The sequence below is a fragment of the Homalodisca vitripennis genome, chromosome 4, assembly GCF_021130785.1.
Source record: "Homalodisca vitripennis isolate AUS2020 chromosome 4, UT_GWSS_2.1, whole genome shotgun sequence".
NCBI lineage: Eukaryota > Metazoa > Arthropoda > Insecta > Hemiptera > Cicadellidae > Homalodisca > Homalodisca vitripennis.
Genome location: NC_060210.1, coordinates 101,427,815 through 101,447,476, shown reverse-complemented (window position 1 = coordinate 101,447,476; position 19,662 = coordinate 101,427,815). Strand labels below are relative to the sequence as shown.

Here is a 19,662-nt window from a genome sequence, read left to right as displayed (position 1 = left end):
TCGATACAGAAAGCGTCGAGAAAGAGAGGTCTTTCACAAGCCATAATCATTTGGTTGATGAATCTATTACAAAATAGATATATAATCATAACTTTAAAATGAAGAATAAATCACTGTGGTGGTGCGGAGGGGATGCCCACAGAGGTGGGGGAGGGCTGTTCTCTCGCCACTACTGTGGTTCATGGTAGTGGACGATCTAATTTAAGCTAAGCAGGATGGTCTACTGCAGGCTTTTGCGAATGACCTGGTGCTTAGCATAAGATTAAAGAATGAATTATCACTGAACAGGAAGTTGGAAAGAGAAATAACGTTTATAGACAACTTGTGAAAGAAAGAAGGGCTCAGTATAAACTCTACTATGATTCCATTTACCAGTAGAAGGAAGCTTCGTTTGGCAGAGGCAGTGATGAATAGAATCATAATACAATATTGAAAGGAAGTTAAATATCTGGGAGTAATGTTGGACTAGAAACTTACTTGGAATCAACATCTATAAATGGTAGTATCAAAAGCCACTTGAGCCAATGGTAGTTTGGTGCACTTGGAGCCTCTATGAGGTTTTTCTTGAAGACTTGGAGCCTCAAGCCTGAACTATTCTTCCGGTTATATCAGATTGTTGTTAAACCTATGGTGACATATGTAGGTCAGGTGTGGTGGCCTAAAGTAAAACAGTAAACTGCAACCAGGAAATTACAGAGACTGGCAAGCCAGGGAATAAGTGGAGCAATGAACTCGTGTACCGAATTGGTGCTAGAGACCATGTTTGGCGTTCTACCTTTAGGGACGGAAGTCAAGAAAAGAGTCAGTTGCTATTAAATTGATGAGTAAAAAGGAAACGGCAAAAACTAATGAAATGAGACACATGTCTGTTATAAAAGAAATAAAGGAACTAAAAATGATATATATACAGTCTCGAACATATAAAACAAAAGTTTTGATTTTTACAAAACAAACAAGGTTAATATAGAAATCCAACAGAGTGGCTGGAGAGAGTTACAGATGCCCCAAGACAGAGACCATTTGTGCTCTATAGGGATGGCTCATGAATGGCAATCTGTTCAAGACTGGGAGTCTTTGGGCCAGGCATAAGACAACATACTGAAGCCCTAGTGGGCCACTGTGTTTCAAACAGAAGTTGGAGCCATAGAAATATGTGTACAACTAATTATCACCAAGAAATATAATAAAAGAAAACTATTATTCTTTCAGACAGCCAGACAGCTCTTAAGCATTTAGAGACTACGAGTTCGATTGAAGGCTAGTGTTTAGTTGTAACCAAATGTTACAGGAACAGGCTAAACATAACCAGGTAGAGCTGGTGTAAGTATCAGGCCTTGAAGGCATTAGAGGAACCGATGAGAAAGACTCACTGGCAAGAAAGGGAACAAGATCCACACTGACTGGTCCTTTACTTCACTTTGGTAGACACTTTAGTTATGGAAATGGATTCATAAAGAGATGGAAAAAAAGTTAAACTTTCATGTGGTATAACTGTCAAGGATTAAGAATGCCAAAGTTGTTCATAGTCCTGCTACGGGAATGTAACAAAATGGCTTTGACCTTATCAAAATAAAAATTAAGACTTCTCATGGGAATTTTAACAGGCCAGAACCTCTCCGGAAACACCTCAGGAGACTAGGATGAGCGTCTCAGAAGTCTGTAGATTCTGCAATGAGAATGAGGAATCAACAGACCATCTCTGGCTGGACTGTTCAGCCATCTCAAAATGTCGGATCAGGTGGATAGGAAAGGCCTTTTCTGAGTCCTGGGATGTGAAGGACGCTGACCCCAGAAAGCTAGCAGAGTTCTGTTATAGCTTGCAGCTTGATGGGAATTAATAGTTAGGGGATCACAAAAGACCTCGGGTCACAGTGCATTGGGCTTGTTAGCCATACCTCAACAGGAAAAAAGCAGATTATTGTATTTTTAACTTCCTTTTAATAATATTTTGTTTATATATTTTTTTTATTTATACCAAATATACGATTCTTACTTATATGTCTGTGGTTCAGATTTAAAAAGGCAATCCAAAAATACACTAGTATAAAATGTCCCTCATCACATCTTGTCGATACTTTACTCAAGTGTTGGACATTTAAGCTGCTTTACTCGTCTGGAACTCTACTGTCCAAGTAATATTGACCACTGGAGTGATATAAGGTTTGATAGTAAGTAATTTTTTATTTTGGAAATACGTTCTGTTTCTGGAAGAATTTATCACTATAAGATTTATAAAGTTAACGAGAGTTTAGATTAAACAGCTACATTATTTTATAAAACCTCAAATTAAACCATTCAATGAATAAACTTTAATTTTAATAACCTGGTTTTTTTAATTATAGTATATAATTAATCATTGATCATAAAAAGAAATCTACTTTGTATGATTTGTAACTTAATACCATAAAACATTTTACACAAATAATAAATTCTATCCATCTGACAATGCGATATATAAAAGCACAAACAGAATGTATTATACTTTGAATTCTGATTCTGATAAGTTCAGTGAACAAAGCGATATACTGATGCATACTACGCTCATTGTGACAGAAGAACAAACGTTTGCCTGATCTTTGCCATGAATCGATTTTGAAAATAACTCCATTGCACGAATGGCACAATCAATATATAATACAAACAACAGGATGAATCATTTACTATGCGAACTCAATAGATTTATGACCTCTGTGTTGGTCAAGAATTTAATATGAAAGTATACAAGTATAAAATAGTTTTATAGAGATAAAACTACTTCAGTAAAAGTTACTCAATGTCAGTAAATTGTACCATGCATAACTATACGACACCAACTTATACACATGTGTTTTATTAAGAGGAATTAAGAAGAAAAGAAAGAGTGGATGAAGTTAATTGGTGGTGAGGAGGAACTAACAAATAGCGTCAAAACAGCTAAGAGCTTTCTACCCCTCTTATCAGACGAATCTAAAATAACCACCACACCCTAATATGTTTGTAGATGAAAACAATATGGTATAAAAAACAGAAAGTTTAATGTCGGAAAGGGTGGAAAACTGAGTACTTACCCTTGTAGGTCATAGGATTGCCATGATTGCGGGCGTTAGATGTGAGAACTTCAACTCCCTTGCTGGAGTAACGGATCTGACGTACAGCAGTGTTGAGCTTGATGTCCAGGCCCTCAGAGAGCGCTACAGGCACGCACGAGTAACCGTTTGCGCACTAAAACAGAAGAAACACAGAACTTTAATCGCCTAACTGGAGTAACGGATCTGACGTACAGCAGTGTTGAGCTTGATGTTCAGGCCCTTAGAGAGCGCTACAGGCACGCACGAGTAACCGTTGCGCACTAAAACAGAAGAAACACAGAACTTTAATCGCCTTACTGGAGTAACGGATCTGACGTACAGCAGTGTTGAGCTTGATGTTCAGGCCCTTAGAGAGCGCTACAGGCACGCACGAGGCACGCACGAGTAACCGTTGCGCAGTAAAACAGAAGAAACACAGAACTTTAATCGCCTTACTGGAGTAACGGATCTGACGTACAGCAGTATTGGGATTGATGTCTACCTTGATTGAAATATTTGTATTCCAATGTGGGCTTCCATACCCACAGAAACGTTAATGAAAATGTTTCATAATCATTTAAGGATATGTTCAAAATGCCGATAGTTTATATTTATAATTTTGACGTTCTAGCAACAGATTGTTGCCTTTTTTGACCCTTTTTGGTGGGTGATGCCAAAATCTGTGTGTACGGAAACATAGCCGTATAAATTTCCATGTATTACATTTTTTAACATGATACACCAACTACGGAACGTGGCTCATCTTATTATATACTTTACTTAGTACATATACATACGGCAAAATAGGGGATTGGAAGAATTCAACCACTAAAACAATGATCTAATTTTGTTAAAATTCAAACATTTATAATGTAATGGATTATAATTCTAGGATACCACGTCATTTCAACTTCTAGTCCTGCCTCTGTCTTTACATAACTGAACACAATACTCTTGTTACAGCGAGAGTTAGAGGTAAAGTGGAAGGCACAATATACAGTAAAGTACTTTAAGTAAAGCTTTACAATAGCTATCTTCGTAACCGCTTACTTTACAGAACTGTTTGAATTGGAACCTTTGTTCTTTACTCTTCTTGTACGAGATCACGTTATATTTTTAAACACCGCTTCCTTTTTAAAATAATGGATCAGTCGCCATATTGCTCTATTGAAAGTATCCTGTTGCATCATCAGAAAGTTGTAGACAGAATCAAGTACTTTTTACTCTAGAAACTCATACGATATTCACAATTACTTTACAGAAATGTTTAAGGTAGTGACGATCAGTCTATATTTGAAATATAAATTAACACGAACATTATAGGCACCGTATTCTTTATACTATTTCCCATTACTTTGCGCCTACCCTCACATGACATTTAAAAAAAATACATAGGTAATAATGAGAAAAAAATAAAACGTCTTTTTGACTCCAATCAGAATATTTGTACATATATCCAAATTAACCCCAATGAGAATCTGCAGCTTCGTTAATTAAATTCAAAGAGATTAGTAATATTATTTTTTACAAAAAAAAAAAACAAAAACAAAAAAATCTATGGAGGGATAATGAAACAAATAGTCCAATTCCCTCTATTTAAATATTTTTAATACAATATAATCTTCTACAGAAACTTAAAAGCTTTACTTGAAGACGCCCAACTGTTTCATTGTAAAATTTAGTAGTAAATGGTAAAAGCAAAAGGAAAGAGATAGTGTGCTGTGACTGCTTTCCACGTAAAGCTCCATGACATCTCGGGAACATCGCCAATTCAACACTACTTATCTCTAAACAAGGTTTCAAAGAAAATAACCTGGAACTCACTCAATCACTCGCGAACTATGTAAAATAAATTTAACGCTATAACGAGTTTACCCAAGCATAAACATGCCAGCAACCCTAAAAATTCAATTCAGCGAGATGGAGAGCAGTAAAAGGCGCCGTTCAAAATAGAACCACAATAACGTATTGCGCATAAAACAGGCAAAAGTGAGAAGTACAGAAGGTCCAGTAAGAGTGCAATCTGCATAACATTAGACGGAGGATTTATGTGTCAGTGCGGCGGTGCGACCGTGCGGCGCGGAGAGTCTGCTGGCCCTGGCAATCATCACTCTGAGTAAACAATCGTACAAGCGACACACGCACACACATCTACAACCTTCTGTACGTTAAAACCATATCCACGTGTCAAACAGATTAGTTACAACTAATTCTAAGAGACTGAAAGAAGAGTGGTGTGCAATGATAAGAGCTCCGGTATGGAGATAGCTGAGTATCGTGTGTAACAATTTCCATGTAAGATGCGTGTATTGGAGCATTGATAATAAAGCAACACAAAGAACAAAGGTATACACGGCGGATAACGTGTAAGCGAGAGCTGTCACGCAAAGTCAAAGTAATATAAAACGTGTAAAATAAAAAGTGCACGTGGTGTGCAATGATAAGCGCTCCGGTATGGAGATAGCTGAGTATCGTATGTAACAATTTTCATGTAAGATGCGTGTATTGGAGCATTGATAATAAAGCAACATAAAGAACAAAGGTATACCCGGCGGATAACGTGTAAGCGAGAGCTGTCACGCAAAGTCAAAGTAATATAAAACGTGTAAAATAAAGAGTGCAGGTAGTGTGCGAAGATAAGCGCCCCGGTATGGAGATAGCTGCGACATAAACCTCTCTGTAGCGAGCACTAAGATAAGGGCAGAGTGTGAAAACCATTCGGCTGGGGGAAACTGCATCGTTTTGTGGCTCTTATTTTTTTATAACCTTAACACTTCATTTCTTATGCTCGTACAATCTCGTCCTCAGTGTTCGCTTGAGAGTTTAAGAGTTGATTTTGCTCTATTGCCGTAGATGAATTTTAAGATTTAAGTGCCTATTAAACAGTTTGTTTGAACATTTTAAGTTGTTTGGATAAAGTATTCTTTGAAAATAGAAATTGAACAAAACATGCAATCCATTAAGTTGCAAACGAAAGATCAGAAGAACTGTGATTGCGTAGATAACCCCGATAAAGGGAGCTTTGTGTTTTCTCATACAGCTGATGTCCTTCTTTGGTTCAACCTACAAGATTAAGCTCTATATCTCGGTGATTCAAGTTAAAAGTACAATCACTAACAATACTTTCTGGTCTAACTCAATTTTCCCCTTTCTTCATAATTACAAATAATAAAAGCAATTTTGTATTTAATTCCATATAATGCAACTCGGAAAGGATTATTAATATAATTATTATTTAAATCTACAGTTTGAATTGCCTAATTTAAAAATTCTCCTATTTATAAATCTACAAAAGTGTGTTAAACCGTAATTTTTACGGATTTCCAAATTTGTTATACTTCTTATTATAGACCGATTGTTTTCATATTACTTGTAGTGAGTATCGTACCTACGTTTTGAAATCTCCAAATGCAACATGGGACTAAAAAAAAGAATATTTTAACTAAAACCTGGACTGAAATATTGCTTTGTGTAACGAGTGAATTTACGCTAATATCCTCAGCAGCTATTCTATAGCGATAATGGTACAACACGAGAGGCAAGTTTTTCCACTAATACTCAGGCATGTGATGTTGAATAAGAGTGGTGTGTGATATGAGAACTAGATACCACCAAGAAGAAGATTTCCAGTCCCTGAGCATGAATCTGCCTCAAAAGTACAACTAAAACCAAACGTTGCGTCGTATTTCGTTATGTACTGCCTGTACTTGTCATTAACTCTGGTCGTTTCCATGCATTCTTGATAACGTTGGATCACTTGACAGTATTATAGGACCAGGGCTCGCAACCATGCAACCTGAGACATCTTTGTAATCAGTCTAGAGACCAGCAGCGGTGTAGTTGATGTATAAGGATTAGAAACACAGCGTAATAGATAACAGCGGAAAAAATTAATCTACATGCTGTAGTTTTGTTAGGAATGCTCCTCTTTATGTTCCAGTTGGGTGTGTAGCGAGGCTTCTCCAGCTAGATACTGATGAACCAAATCCAATTTTTGTTTGTCTGTATGAACGATAATTGTCGAAAAAGTTGACCAAGAGTTGGAATTTGTAGTGATACTTTAACTCTACTTTTTTAAGTTGGTACTACAGATGCTAAAAGTCAATCCATTGAAGTCTGTCAACCACGTGTCTCTTCCCAAGATTGATGATATAGGTAACCGTGTTGGAAATGAGAGAAACGCATAATACAAATATTACAAAAGAAACCAACTATATAGTAAATGATAACCATAAAACTGGTTGTTATAACCTATCCAGATGTGCGATAATGTGTCTGTGTTTATGTTCTTTAAAAGGATAACGTCCAATTAAAAGGTCAGGTCGGCTATCAATTTACCCGACAAATAAATGTTAAAATTTCACGTAGCTAACATTGAAAAAAGCTACCGGCAAGGAAAATAACAAAAACAAAGGGCGGTTTACCTGATTTTAAATGGCTTACCAGAGACATAACATTCGCGCCATACAACCCGAAGTTTTGAGGTTCTTAGAGACATCGAGAAAGGGTAGATGCGACAAGGATGCCGAATACTGAACACACGGGCATGTAACACAACCTCTTGACTCACAACAGGGAAGCAGCCCTTAAAGTTCTACGCATTCTATAGAAATAACTTCCATATTTCTAAAGAAGAGGAATTCTCAGTAACTGATTTCGTCACTTCTTTTGTTAATCTACATCTCCGTTCGATCAGTCCCAATTCCTTGATCTTAATGTTCCTTGATGTTCTACAAGAGGGGAACAGCGGACGTGAGAACCCGCAGCACGGCCTGGCCCGGCCAGCCACCGTTTGATCAGCTCAATAAGGAACTAGTCGGTGGTGTGGCAGCTCCGTTCCTTGACACTGACTGTAGCTGAGTACAGCTGATGTTCTACAAGAGGGGAACAGCGGACGTGAGAACCCGCAGCACGGCCTGGCCCGGCCAGCCACCGTTTGATCGGCTCAATAAGGAACTGGTCGGTTGTGCGGCGGGCACTATTTCTCCTCAGATCCCATCACCTCCACACGAACACTTCACGAGATCGCAGATCCACGACATGCTCGTAAACCTCGCGCGTGAACTCCTCATAGATATTGTGCTCACATAAATCCACGGTTCACCGGCATTTATGTATGTTTCGCTGTGCGCCGGCCAACGCCGCGCCCGCCGCTACCGCGTTATAGCTTCATTCACGCCCGACTCCTTCCTTACATTACCCACAGCAGATTAGTCTTTTTTGTCTTCATCATTCTGTTTTGGTAAAACATTTGAAACGATATTGGTGTACAGTATATAATTATAACCTTTATCTCTCAGTAACATAACTTCATTTCTATTAATTGGTCCATTTTAGTTCATTAATTTCATTTATAAAAAGTCACCCATAAAATAATAGCGATGCAGATTTTATATATGAAAAATTCTAAAGTAATCATCTCAATAAGAATTGACATGGCAAAACTAACTATTGGTATTCCCTGGACTTCTTAATGGGCCTCGGTCAGACAAAACAAAACCTAATAAATGTTAATCATGGTTGTTGATGTGTGTTGATTCCTGTAATGACATGTTTATTATGTTGTGTCCTAAGTTCTCAAAATAAGTAGTGAGTGAATGTTATCTGCCTACTGTAACTTAACATGTAATTTAAACTGTGGAGGTTTTATAAATAATTCTAACTTTAATTGGCCACCAAATTTTATACAGTAACATTAGAGACCTCTTGTTTGCACCATCTTCTTTTTATTGTACCTTTAAAATGAGGTGTCACTTGCTAGGGGTTCCTATTTAAAATTTTTACTTACCCCCAAAATACCCCAAAAGTTTTCTTACGTTGACAAACTCCTCAGTTGGTCATATAAACCTCTCCCAAAGTAAATCACTCCATCTCTATTCATAAGAAAGTTAATAGGGGAGGAACTTTTAAGACACTCGGTGGTGTGCGTGTGTGTGTGTGTGTGTTAAGTAACAAATTAGGAATTTTCTAAGTGTACGTTAATTAACTGAACCCTTAGGCTTACGACAGTAACTGAGAAACAGAATAGGTCCCAAGATGAACCATGGATATGCCCACTGCAAATGTTTCCTATATACGTGTATATTTTAGCTAGTTTCTGCTGAACGCTATTTCGGTCTAAGTACATAAATATTTATTTTTATTCTGGGGACTATATCTAGAGGACAGGAATGTTACAGATACAAAGAAAAATAATAGGTCTCGAGATGAGCCCTGAGGGACACCTATATAAAAATTTACCTATGTACTTTATATTTTAGTTTGTTTTTGTTAAAAGTTTAAACGAAAGTACATAAATATTTTTTCTAGAAGCGATAACCCGAGGACAGGATTATTAAGGCAAGTATATTGAAAAATCACATGCTCACTACGTGTAAATTCTTGAATAAATAGGAATTAAAATAAATGTTTGCACTAACTAATTAAGACTGCTATTATCTCAGTAAAGACAAATAATTGATTTACAACAAAATTACATGGATGATGTCGGTTTGTTGCAAGTACTGAATTATAAAAATCATATTCATTTGATTTGTTTCCAATTAAATTCAAGTAAATGCTCAAAGGGCTCAATCGGATTAAGCGAAATATGAACGCACAGTTGAATACAAATATTTGAGCCTCGGTGGAAACTGACGATTTTATATCCAGCTCACAGTAATTTGAATCACAAGAGACCTCCTACGAATGCTTTGTGTAGCATATTTGAATGCAACTGATAAATGATGTTATGCAAAATTTAATCATCAAGATGTTTGTCAGATTTACCACTCAAACAACCATGTTGATGATTCCAATTCCATTACTTTCATTAGTTATGATGAGTATTAACAATAATTTGTTAATGATTACATCAAAATTCTTCTACTTTATTTTTTAAATCATGCGGATCACCCATTATTTAGGTATCTATTGAAACATAACTGTTACATTTATAATACATTTTCAAACTTATTATTAAAATAAAGTATTATTCTTATTACTTTTTATTACTTCCACATCTCGTGTCACGTAAGAGAATTCTCTAAAAAATAAACAGGAAAACTTTCTAGTACATAGCTCATTTTATTATTCACAGTTAGAACGACAGACAGTCGAATAAGAAAGAAAATTGTACCCCCCCTCCCTACCCGGCAAACAAAAGAGGCATATGTCAGCCTACTGAGTAATATACTTCAAAAACGCTCAGCCAAAAATTGTTATGTACAAACATACCAAATTTCAAGTCTATAATAAAGACAAATTCTTTCTCGAGATGTCTTCTCACTTGATACATTCACATGTGTGTACATTAAGTTGGGTTTATTATCAGTGTTTTGATAAATAATAAAATTCTACACATTAGTCACCCTAGAATGATGTGGCGCCTGTTATGATATTTAATGTACATGCTACATCTTAATATGTCACCTGTTAAAATGTCTTATCAGTGTACTTTCAAATTTATTTATAGCGTTTTCTCGTTGCTATCATAGTTACCCATAAGACCAATATTAAACATTATTCACTTTTATATAGCTCAGCCAATTCCCATTGAGTGACATACACCATAATCGAACTCAGTGTGCTTCATATAAAAATGAAGCGTCATGCCCAATTTCAAGTCTATGTCAGTTTGGTTTCAATATATCGTTCGGACATACAGACAGATATAAAGACAGACAGAAATGCAAGTGTGATAGGCTTAGCTAAGGTTCAGTTATTTTATTTAAACAATGTTCTATATAATTCTTAAATAAATATAGTACGGTAATATAAAATAGAATGAGTATAATATAAATTATACAATTTGATTAATAACGATGGATGGTTGGAAAAAAATTAACAGGATTCGAAAACTTGTCATGACTATGTTCTAACATAAACCGAAACACTGCGTTTTCAGATCTGGTATCTTCTTCTTCTTCTTCCGGTTTCAAAACTCTGAGTTTCAAAACAGGGTTCGCCTTAATTATCTAACGAACAAAATCCATGGCGATGAACGTGCCAAAATTATACTTGATAACAGAAAGGTTTTCATTAAAACACAGTTAACAACTTTACTTATACGTATAATCATAATATATTATGTATCAATTATGTATATCAATTATGCAGTATTATTACAAAATTGTCCTGTTTTAAGGCAGATTACACAGTGTAAGTTATAACGCCCACTCACTTATAACAAGCAAAAGACAAACAGGTGTATTCAAAGTACAGCATTCTTTATGAAATGCAGGAGCTGGTCGACACTATTTCACAACCAAAACATAAAACATAAACATTTTTGGAACAGCCTGTTCTATTTATTACTACATAAAAATAATAATAACATTATAGCGGGGAAGACCCGCTTGAGGACATTTCAAAATAACTTATGAAGATCCTTGACATAGAAGATATGCCAGTGCATGTTATAAGCCAAAATGACTAGTAGTGAACCTTGGGGATAAACAAACCTCGTAACTAGTTACCATTAGTATATTGACATTGGTTATTTTCCTCTTAAAAATCAACTTTTATCAAACCAGACATTACTTTATTATTGAAAAATACGTTCATAAGGTAACAAAATTTATTATAAAAAATCATAAGTTTTATTAGACAGTCTGTAAATACATTTAACAATTTTAGAATAATTTAACTTCAGTTATAAAAACTGCTCATCTCTGCTCGATAACTCCTAAATGTTGCATCTCAAAAGATAATTTAAATGTACAACAATAAAGCGCATTGAAATATTTTTTATTTAAAAAGGTAACATCTTGACCAGTTTTAATCCAAAAGTTGACAATCAGTGCAATAATACAAATGAAAATCCTTTCAAAAATGAACACTTGAAGATTAAAAAATGGTTTTAGAAAAACAATGTTATAGAAACGATATTGTGTTTGTGTTCTTATTCAATCTCGCTATGTAACAAATTTGCGAACACAATAGGTTTTAAACGTATTGCTTTATGGCTAAAAATAACTTGCGAGTTTTACATCTATTACATTGCATTATTACCACACAACCAATGACATTTCGATTTGTCTCAATTTCGGTTTTTACGCACTAATACTTCCATTCTTCTACCGACTTCATACTTTTAATCCATACTTTGGATTAATTAAAAACCATTAACAGACAAATTTAATTAATAACGCCGAGAGCTGGCACATATATAACGGACATAGCATTACTTTATAACATACCAAAAAATGCAATCTGACTAACGATACAACAATATGAAGCTTGTCCGCGAGGAGACGACAATGACTAGGGGCAACTTTTGTTAAACAGAGAGCAGGCAAATATATAACAGGCATAGCATTACATTATAACATACCAAAAGCAATCTGACTAACGATACAACAATATGAGGCTTGTCCACGAGGAGACGACAATGACTAGGGGCAACTTTTGTTAAACAGAGAGCAGGCAAATATATAACAGGCATAGCATTACATTATAACATACCAAAAGCAATCTGACTAACGATACAACAATATGAGGCTTGTCCACGAGGAGACGACAATGACTAGGGGCAACTTTTGTTAAACAGAGAGCAGGCAAATATATAACAGGCATAGCATTACATTATAACATACCAAAAGCAATCTGACTAACGATACAACAATATGAGGCTTGTCCACGAGGAGACGACAATGACTAGGGGCAACTTTTGTTAAACAGAGAGCAGGCAAATATATAACAGGCATAGCATTACATTATAACATACCAAAAGCAATCTGACTAACGATACAACAATGTGAAGCTTGTCCGCGAGGAGACGACAATGACTAGGGGCAACTTTTGTTAAACAGAGAGCAGGCAAATATATAACAGGCATAGCATTACATTATAACATACCAAAAGCAATCTGACTAACGATACAACAATATGAGGCTTGTCCACGAGGAGACGACAATGACTAGGGGCAACTTTTGTTAAACAGAGAGCAGGCAAATATATAACAGGCATAGCATTACATTATAACATACCAAAAGCAATCTGACTAACGATACAACAATGTGAAGCTTGTCCGCGAGGAGACGACAATGACTAGGGGCAACTTTTGTTAAACAGAGAGCAGGCAAATATATAACAGGCATAGCATTACATTATAACACACCAAAAGCAATCTGACTAACGATACAACAATGTGAAGCTTGTCCGCGAGGAGACGACAATGACTAGGGGCAACTTTCGTCAAGCCGAGAGCTGGCATATAAATAACACCACCCGACCAATTAGCGACTCTCTTCTCCCCCCCCCCTCCCTATTATAATTGTTCACTGCACACACAACTTATGGTCATAATAATTTAAATGGAAATAATTTGAACACTCAAGTATTAATTTACAGATTCTAAATCAGCCCAGTTAGTTAAGTACGTTTGTTGTTTAGGAGTCCGAGTCAATTATAGATTTGCTGGAACAGAACTATAAATAACTACCGCTGTCATTGGTGGACGTTGTTTATAGGTGGAGGCGTGCGATTGGTCGATTCTTTAAATTGGGTTCGATAGCCACGAGGTGTTGAATAATAACAACGGCTGGCTTTTCAATAACAAATATGGCCGTTTAGCCATAACTTAGGAGCTGCCGCAGTGGCGCGGGCACGTGCCTAGCGCTCACTGTCCAGTGCTGTCTGTCTCGGTCACACACAGACTGTACTTCACATCCGGCGGGTTTGTAGTAACAGATTTTTATAAATTATACGTAAAACGTATTTGCGGTTTTTTGGTCGATACAAGCAAGACTTATTTTCAACCTGACTATTTGCATAACTTCAGTTTGTCTTTCCACGACAACATACAAACACAAACGGATTAGTAAGAGTTTTGCAATTTTTAACGAATAACATTCTTTTATTAAATATACGACTAAGTGAATCAAAACAATCAAAATTATTTGTATGTAATACATAGCATAATTTGGCTGGAGTTGAACGAGTTGTTTGTTTTTAACGAATAATTTGACTGGAACATATGCTTAAGCTAGAATACTAGGTTACTTATTACCTCGACATGTTGTTTAAAAATAATTACAAAATTCAACTATTTTACAAATTCATTAATACATTTTAATTGTAACAGTTTATGTTTTTGTACACGTTTCATGCAAGAAATCATAGAAATCAAAATCCTTATACAGTAGCGTGGATTTAAGAATTAGCAATATAGTAAAACATGAACTTGGCGTTCTACATGATTTATAATTTTTATAGTTGAAAATAAGACTGGAGAATTATAATGGGATTATAATTGCATGTAGCAATAAGAACTCGATTCCCCTAAAATTAAAAAAAACTACATTAAAACAATAGAGTTTTCGTAAAATACTGTTGAATAACAATAGTGTAGAGGTGAACTCGAATTTTGGTTGGGGATTTTTTTAACCTAATAGACACTTAACGTAACTTCCCAGAAAACAAGAAAAGTAGAAAAGATATTTTCTTTTCGCCTCGAAAAATCAGATGCACTTTATTTAGTAGGAAAGTTTTGTAATTTGCCATACATAACAAATGGCTACCTGCAATGACATTTGAAACCTTATACTGTGAAAAATTCGTAATTTTTTACCCTAAGCAGTGTTTTCCTGTTGAAATGGTTATAAACTCGTACATTCCACGTTATAATCTATAACACAATTCTCAGTGTGAGTGAGCTACTCAGTGATGTTAGTAGTCTATGTTAAATTAGATGGACACGATGGTACTGAATGTACTGAACGAACAACACAGTGAGGGCATCGCAGATAAGAGATAAGTGATATTTCACCTCAATACGTGGGATCGGTAATAATTTAATGCACACTTTTCTGTCTCCTGTATGGAGGGAAATTCCTGGCACCCACATCACGTGGTGTTGTGGGTCATGGTCACAACAGTTTCACCAATTTCTGCAGTTTACATTGGTACTGGCACCGTTTAACGGACGGGTTTAGTTGTTAACACCCGCTTTATAAATCAACAGCGAGATGGAAGTGATAACTAACAAGTGATTACACATTTGATTCCACCTGTTCAAACTCCGACAGGTACTCAATCACGTATTCAAAATTCTGACACTTTTTATTTAATTACAATACTCCATTACTTCTACATTTTTGAAAGGCTGATAATTTTTATGTTACACATACTGAGCCCAATAGCACACAATTATATAAATACACATAAATCATAAATATGATGTAACCATTTATTAAAATTGTTTTTTTAACCTAAACGGCGAAGATCAAACAAAAGTTCGTTAGATAAAGTATAGTGAGTGAATTTCTCAAGCTTCGGGTTTATTTTTCCGTCGTTCTTTGATTTTTAACTTACCTCGCTTTAATATCAGAGCGGGCATCAAAGAGCTAAGAGGAGACAGACTGATAATGTAAAAGTTTACTTTTCCTTCAATGGCTTCAGCCGTATATCACTGGGAAATCGTTACAAAACCGAATATAAACCAACTAGACATTTTAGAGGTTACCTTCAATGCATATTAAGTATTCATTTTTGGAATACTATGTTTATTACTTGAAAAAATGGATATGTAACAAGCGTACTCTGTAACATACAAAACACTTTAATGAAAAGCGGTTTCTGTATATAATAATCCTACGATTCTTTAGTTGTTTGTTTTATCTCTGGAGTATGATAAAAGGTAAGAGACATTTACCTCTTTTTTGAAACAACTGATTACATGAAGAGACACACGTTAAATAGACTCCATTTTGCATACAAGCAAATAAATGGCCAAATGAGAGATTTTATCAGATTTGGACAATAGCAATAATGGCTTAGCCGTATTCAATATTATTAACTTAAAGACTGCACTCATAACAGTTGCAACAGAACAGAATAAACACGCATAGACTACACTATCTATGAGGCTGCTTTATACGTAAAACAGTCCTTTCGCTCTACTGCGTATACTATATTTTACGTCATAAAATGTATCTTACTACAACTCTGAATAAAAAAATCATTCGTCTCGTACCTCAGGCGACTTGACATAATTAGAGCGAATTGCAAAAACGTATAAGTCAATAAACAAACATACACTACAACAATCCAGCATATATACCAATAGTCCAACACACACGTCTTAAGGGAGGGGAGGAGGTGGTAGTATATAAAAAATCATAAAATTTTCAGGTTATTGAATAAAGTTTTTTATTTTGAGTTTTTTTTGTATTCTGTTTAATTGTGATACTTTAAAAAAATATAATGATACAACCAGTACTTCTGTTTTTATAACACTTTTAGTGCAAGTATAAAAGACCGATTTTGAGTGAATACTGCTGTCCATGAAGATAAGTTTATGGTAGGAGGTACTATTTATAGTACTCAAATACTGTAGGTTATTTTATACAGTTTTTTTATTTTCCAGGATAGTTATGGAAGAGTTAAAAACCCATTTTCAGTGACTTAGCCAAGCCTGAGCTACTCCGAAAGTGCCTTCATCGGGGCACTCAAAATGCTCGTGAGTCGCTGAACCCAGACAAGTCAATAAGCATGGCATTGACTAGCAAACATTCTTGTAATAAGTAGTCCATTGATAGTGGCAGTTCAATCGCGGGTCGAAAAGAGAGGGTGATTGACCTATGCGATTTTGACCCATTGCATGATAGAGAAGCATTAGCCGGTGAACATCTCAGTAAGGAACTGTACAGTATACTTAACATTATTATCGGTGCAGTTAATTACAATAACAACATTCCTAAAACGTTATATTTTTTTAAAAAATGTACAACGACATGTGATCTGACCGCTCATGTTTTATTCTACAGTAGTTCTTATTGGTTCTCTATTGGTAACCCCCTATCTAGTGTGTTTGAGCTGATAAATTAAATATATGCTCAAAGAAGGATATGAACCATGTCATTGTAGATAAAGTTTTGGATAAGAGCTTCATATAGAACATAGCTTTTCTTACTGAATTGTTTGAAAAGTTGAACATACTTAGTAAGTAATTGCGAGAAAAAACACAAATATCTTAAATGTGTCAGACAATGTGGAATGTTCAAAAACAAACTCGATTTTGTGCAAGACTATCGTGGCTAAAGGTAAATATACTAGATTTTCCGCCTTGAAAAAGTTTATTGAAAAAAGATCTTTCCAAACTTTGGGTATTTTCATGAATATCTCTCTGTCAACAATGTAAACTCTACTACGTGGATATCAAATACATGTAACAAAGAAATGCATCTAAACGTTGAAGAGAGTGAACAACTGGTGGAATTCCAAACAGATACTCCGTGAAAGGCTGGATTAAAAACGTATTATTTGCTAGTATTTGGCGTAACGTCGAAAACATTGAACACGCAAATTGCCAGGAAAGCGATACTTGTGTTGATACTTTGCTACTTCTTACCTTTGTGAGAAGGACTTCTCAGCTGTGACAGTCGTCAAATCAAAATACAGACCAAACTTAAAAATTGAAAAAGATGTATGTGTTGCAGTTTTGAACATGAGTCCAGATTTTTATGTACTAATCGCATCCTTCGCATAGACTTTTATCAAATATGTCGGATTTGCTTATGTGATTCGTTAAACAAATGCGAACTGTGATGAGTTTGAGTAGATCTGATAGATAGTAATCTGACTGGCTAAAGTTAGATTTTTATGAAGCAAACCTTGATTTATAAAAACAATATTTAAAATGTTAAACGCTTTGTACTTTACCTACTTTCCTCTATATATATTTACTTGTACTACGCCAATTCAAAAAACAATTATACTGCTTGGCTCAAAATGACCTGACAGTTTTCGAAAAGTAATAACTTTACACAAAATAATACTTAAAGTAGTCAACATACATAGTTATACCATTTTCATTTATGGAATATAACGGCACGTAAATTTTCCCCACCAACATCCACACATGTCCGTAATATTGTCAGAAAACTTGCCATTACTCGTCATACCATAAACATTGGTATTGCAGCAACCCCATTTCTTGTGCATTTATTTAAATCGACAATGGTGTGAGGATTCGGAAGAAAAACTTTGCTCTTAAGATAGTCCCACAACCAAAAATCGCAAGCAGTAAGATCTGGACAGCGGGCAGGCCATGCGACATCGCCACAACGTGAAATGAGATATTCCAGGAATAGTCTTCGTAAGAGAGTCATTCAGACATCTGACTCTATTGAGATGAACTGAGAGGGTTGGCTCCGCGGAAAGTAGGATAAAAGTAATGGGAACCTTGAGTCCAAAATGGGAAACACTGCATTAGAGGATATATATTGCTTGAACCATCAATCTAGAATAGCAAACACTTATAACACTTAAACAGAACTACATACATAAATATCTCTCATACACGTTCTAACTCATAACTTCTAATGATAAAAAATAGTGTCGTTTCCACCTTAACAAAAAGGCCATTAAATGACGCAACATAGAACAAGCAAAGCTCTTCTGATATCTAGAGGTTAGTGAGGCTTTATTGTGCTATTGCTTTGCTTCTCGGAAATGAGCGACGTGTTTTGCGAGACCGTCATTCACTAAGATAATCAGCCTCAGTGTGAGCAGGGTTCACCTGTTGGTGACGGTGACGTTACGTCAGTCCCACCCCAAACGGCTTTGCCGTCAATCAAACAACGATTGGCCACCACTATCTCATCTGCCACTCGCACTGCCCCGGGTTTTGTTGTGTATGTTGGTCGTTCTTCGTCTCTTTACAGGAAAAAGTTATTCTTATATGAAACAACGTTAGTAAATATTAAATACACGCATTGTTATACTATTCATAATTTGTAAAAGTTATTATTCTATATGCGTTTTAAACAGTTCCAAAACGTCACAATTTTAAGAACTGAACATCTTCAACTAGTTTTTAAATTAAAATATTTACGTAAACAATCTGCAAACATTTTCTATTATTTTACTAAAGAAAAACTCACAATTATCCAATAATCTGCAAACAATTCATAACCATTGTACAGTTAATAAATTTAAGTATACTTTTACTTAACTCTATTCTAACGTTATTGTAACCAATGACTTAAGAATAAAATGAGAATAGAAGTTCCATGAGTCAAAAACAACAATTGAACTTGCTACTGTTACCACCAATTGTTTACAAGGCTTCCTTAACGTAAGATGAAACCATAACGTGAATAGCATTTTTAAAACGTTTCCTGCATACAGTAATCTAAGATGATCATGACGGTAACTTACTCATTTTTATGTAAGAGATTTTACGTTTAGTTTTATTTGGATGTCAAGAGATATCCTTAAACTGTTGGTGAATGGTAATATTTGCTCTTAAATTGGCAATTTATTAACTCCAAAATGGGTGGCATTGGTCGCCCATAACTAGATGACACATTTGGTGGAAGGCTTTTGTATTTATTGGGTAAAGCAATTGCGAGCCACCCTTCCGCATACTATGGCTCAAAACCTTGATATCCCGACTCAATAAGTTGAATTATCAGACACCAAGACTTGAATAGTGAGTCAGGGACACCTAAGAACGTAATTTAAGGTACTCTACAAGTTCGGTCTTGTGGTTTCCAGATTCCAAGAGTCACGTCTCTTGCGGTGTCAAATATACGATGCTGCATTAAGCGAAAGATGAAATAGAGCTAAAATAAAAATTCTTAATATAAGTTTCATGCAATTCGAAATGCGTATAAATAGTTTTTTTTTT

General features: G+C 35.5%; 1 protein-coding gene across 1 annotated transcript in view; it reads right to left on the bottom strand.

Annotated features, from left to right (window-relative positions):
* LOC124361136 (lysine-specific histone demethylase 1A) overlaps positions 1 to 19,662 on the bottom strand; it is a 178,427-nt gene that overhangs the window by 24,497 nt on the left and 134,268 nt on the right. Inside the window, exons 2-3 of the mRNA XM_046815173.1 lie at positions 3,261 to 3,328; positions 3,048 to 3,201 (exon numbers count right to left, since the gene is read on the bottom strand). Coding sequence (XP_046671129.1) covers positions 3,048 to 3,201; positions 3,261 to 3,328 — 222 coding nt within the window. The remainder of the gene's footprint in view (positions 1 to 3,047; positions 3,202 to 3,260; positions 3,329 to 19,662) is intronic.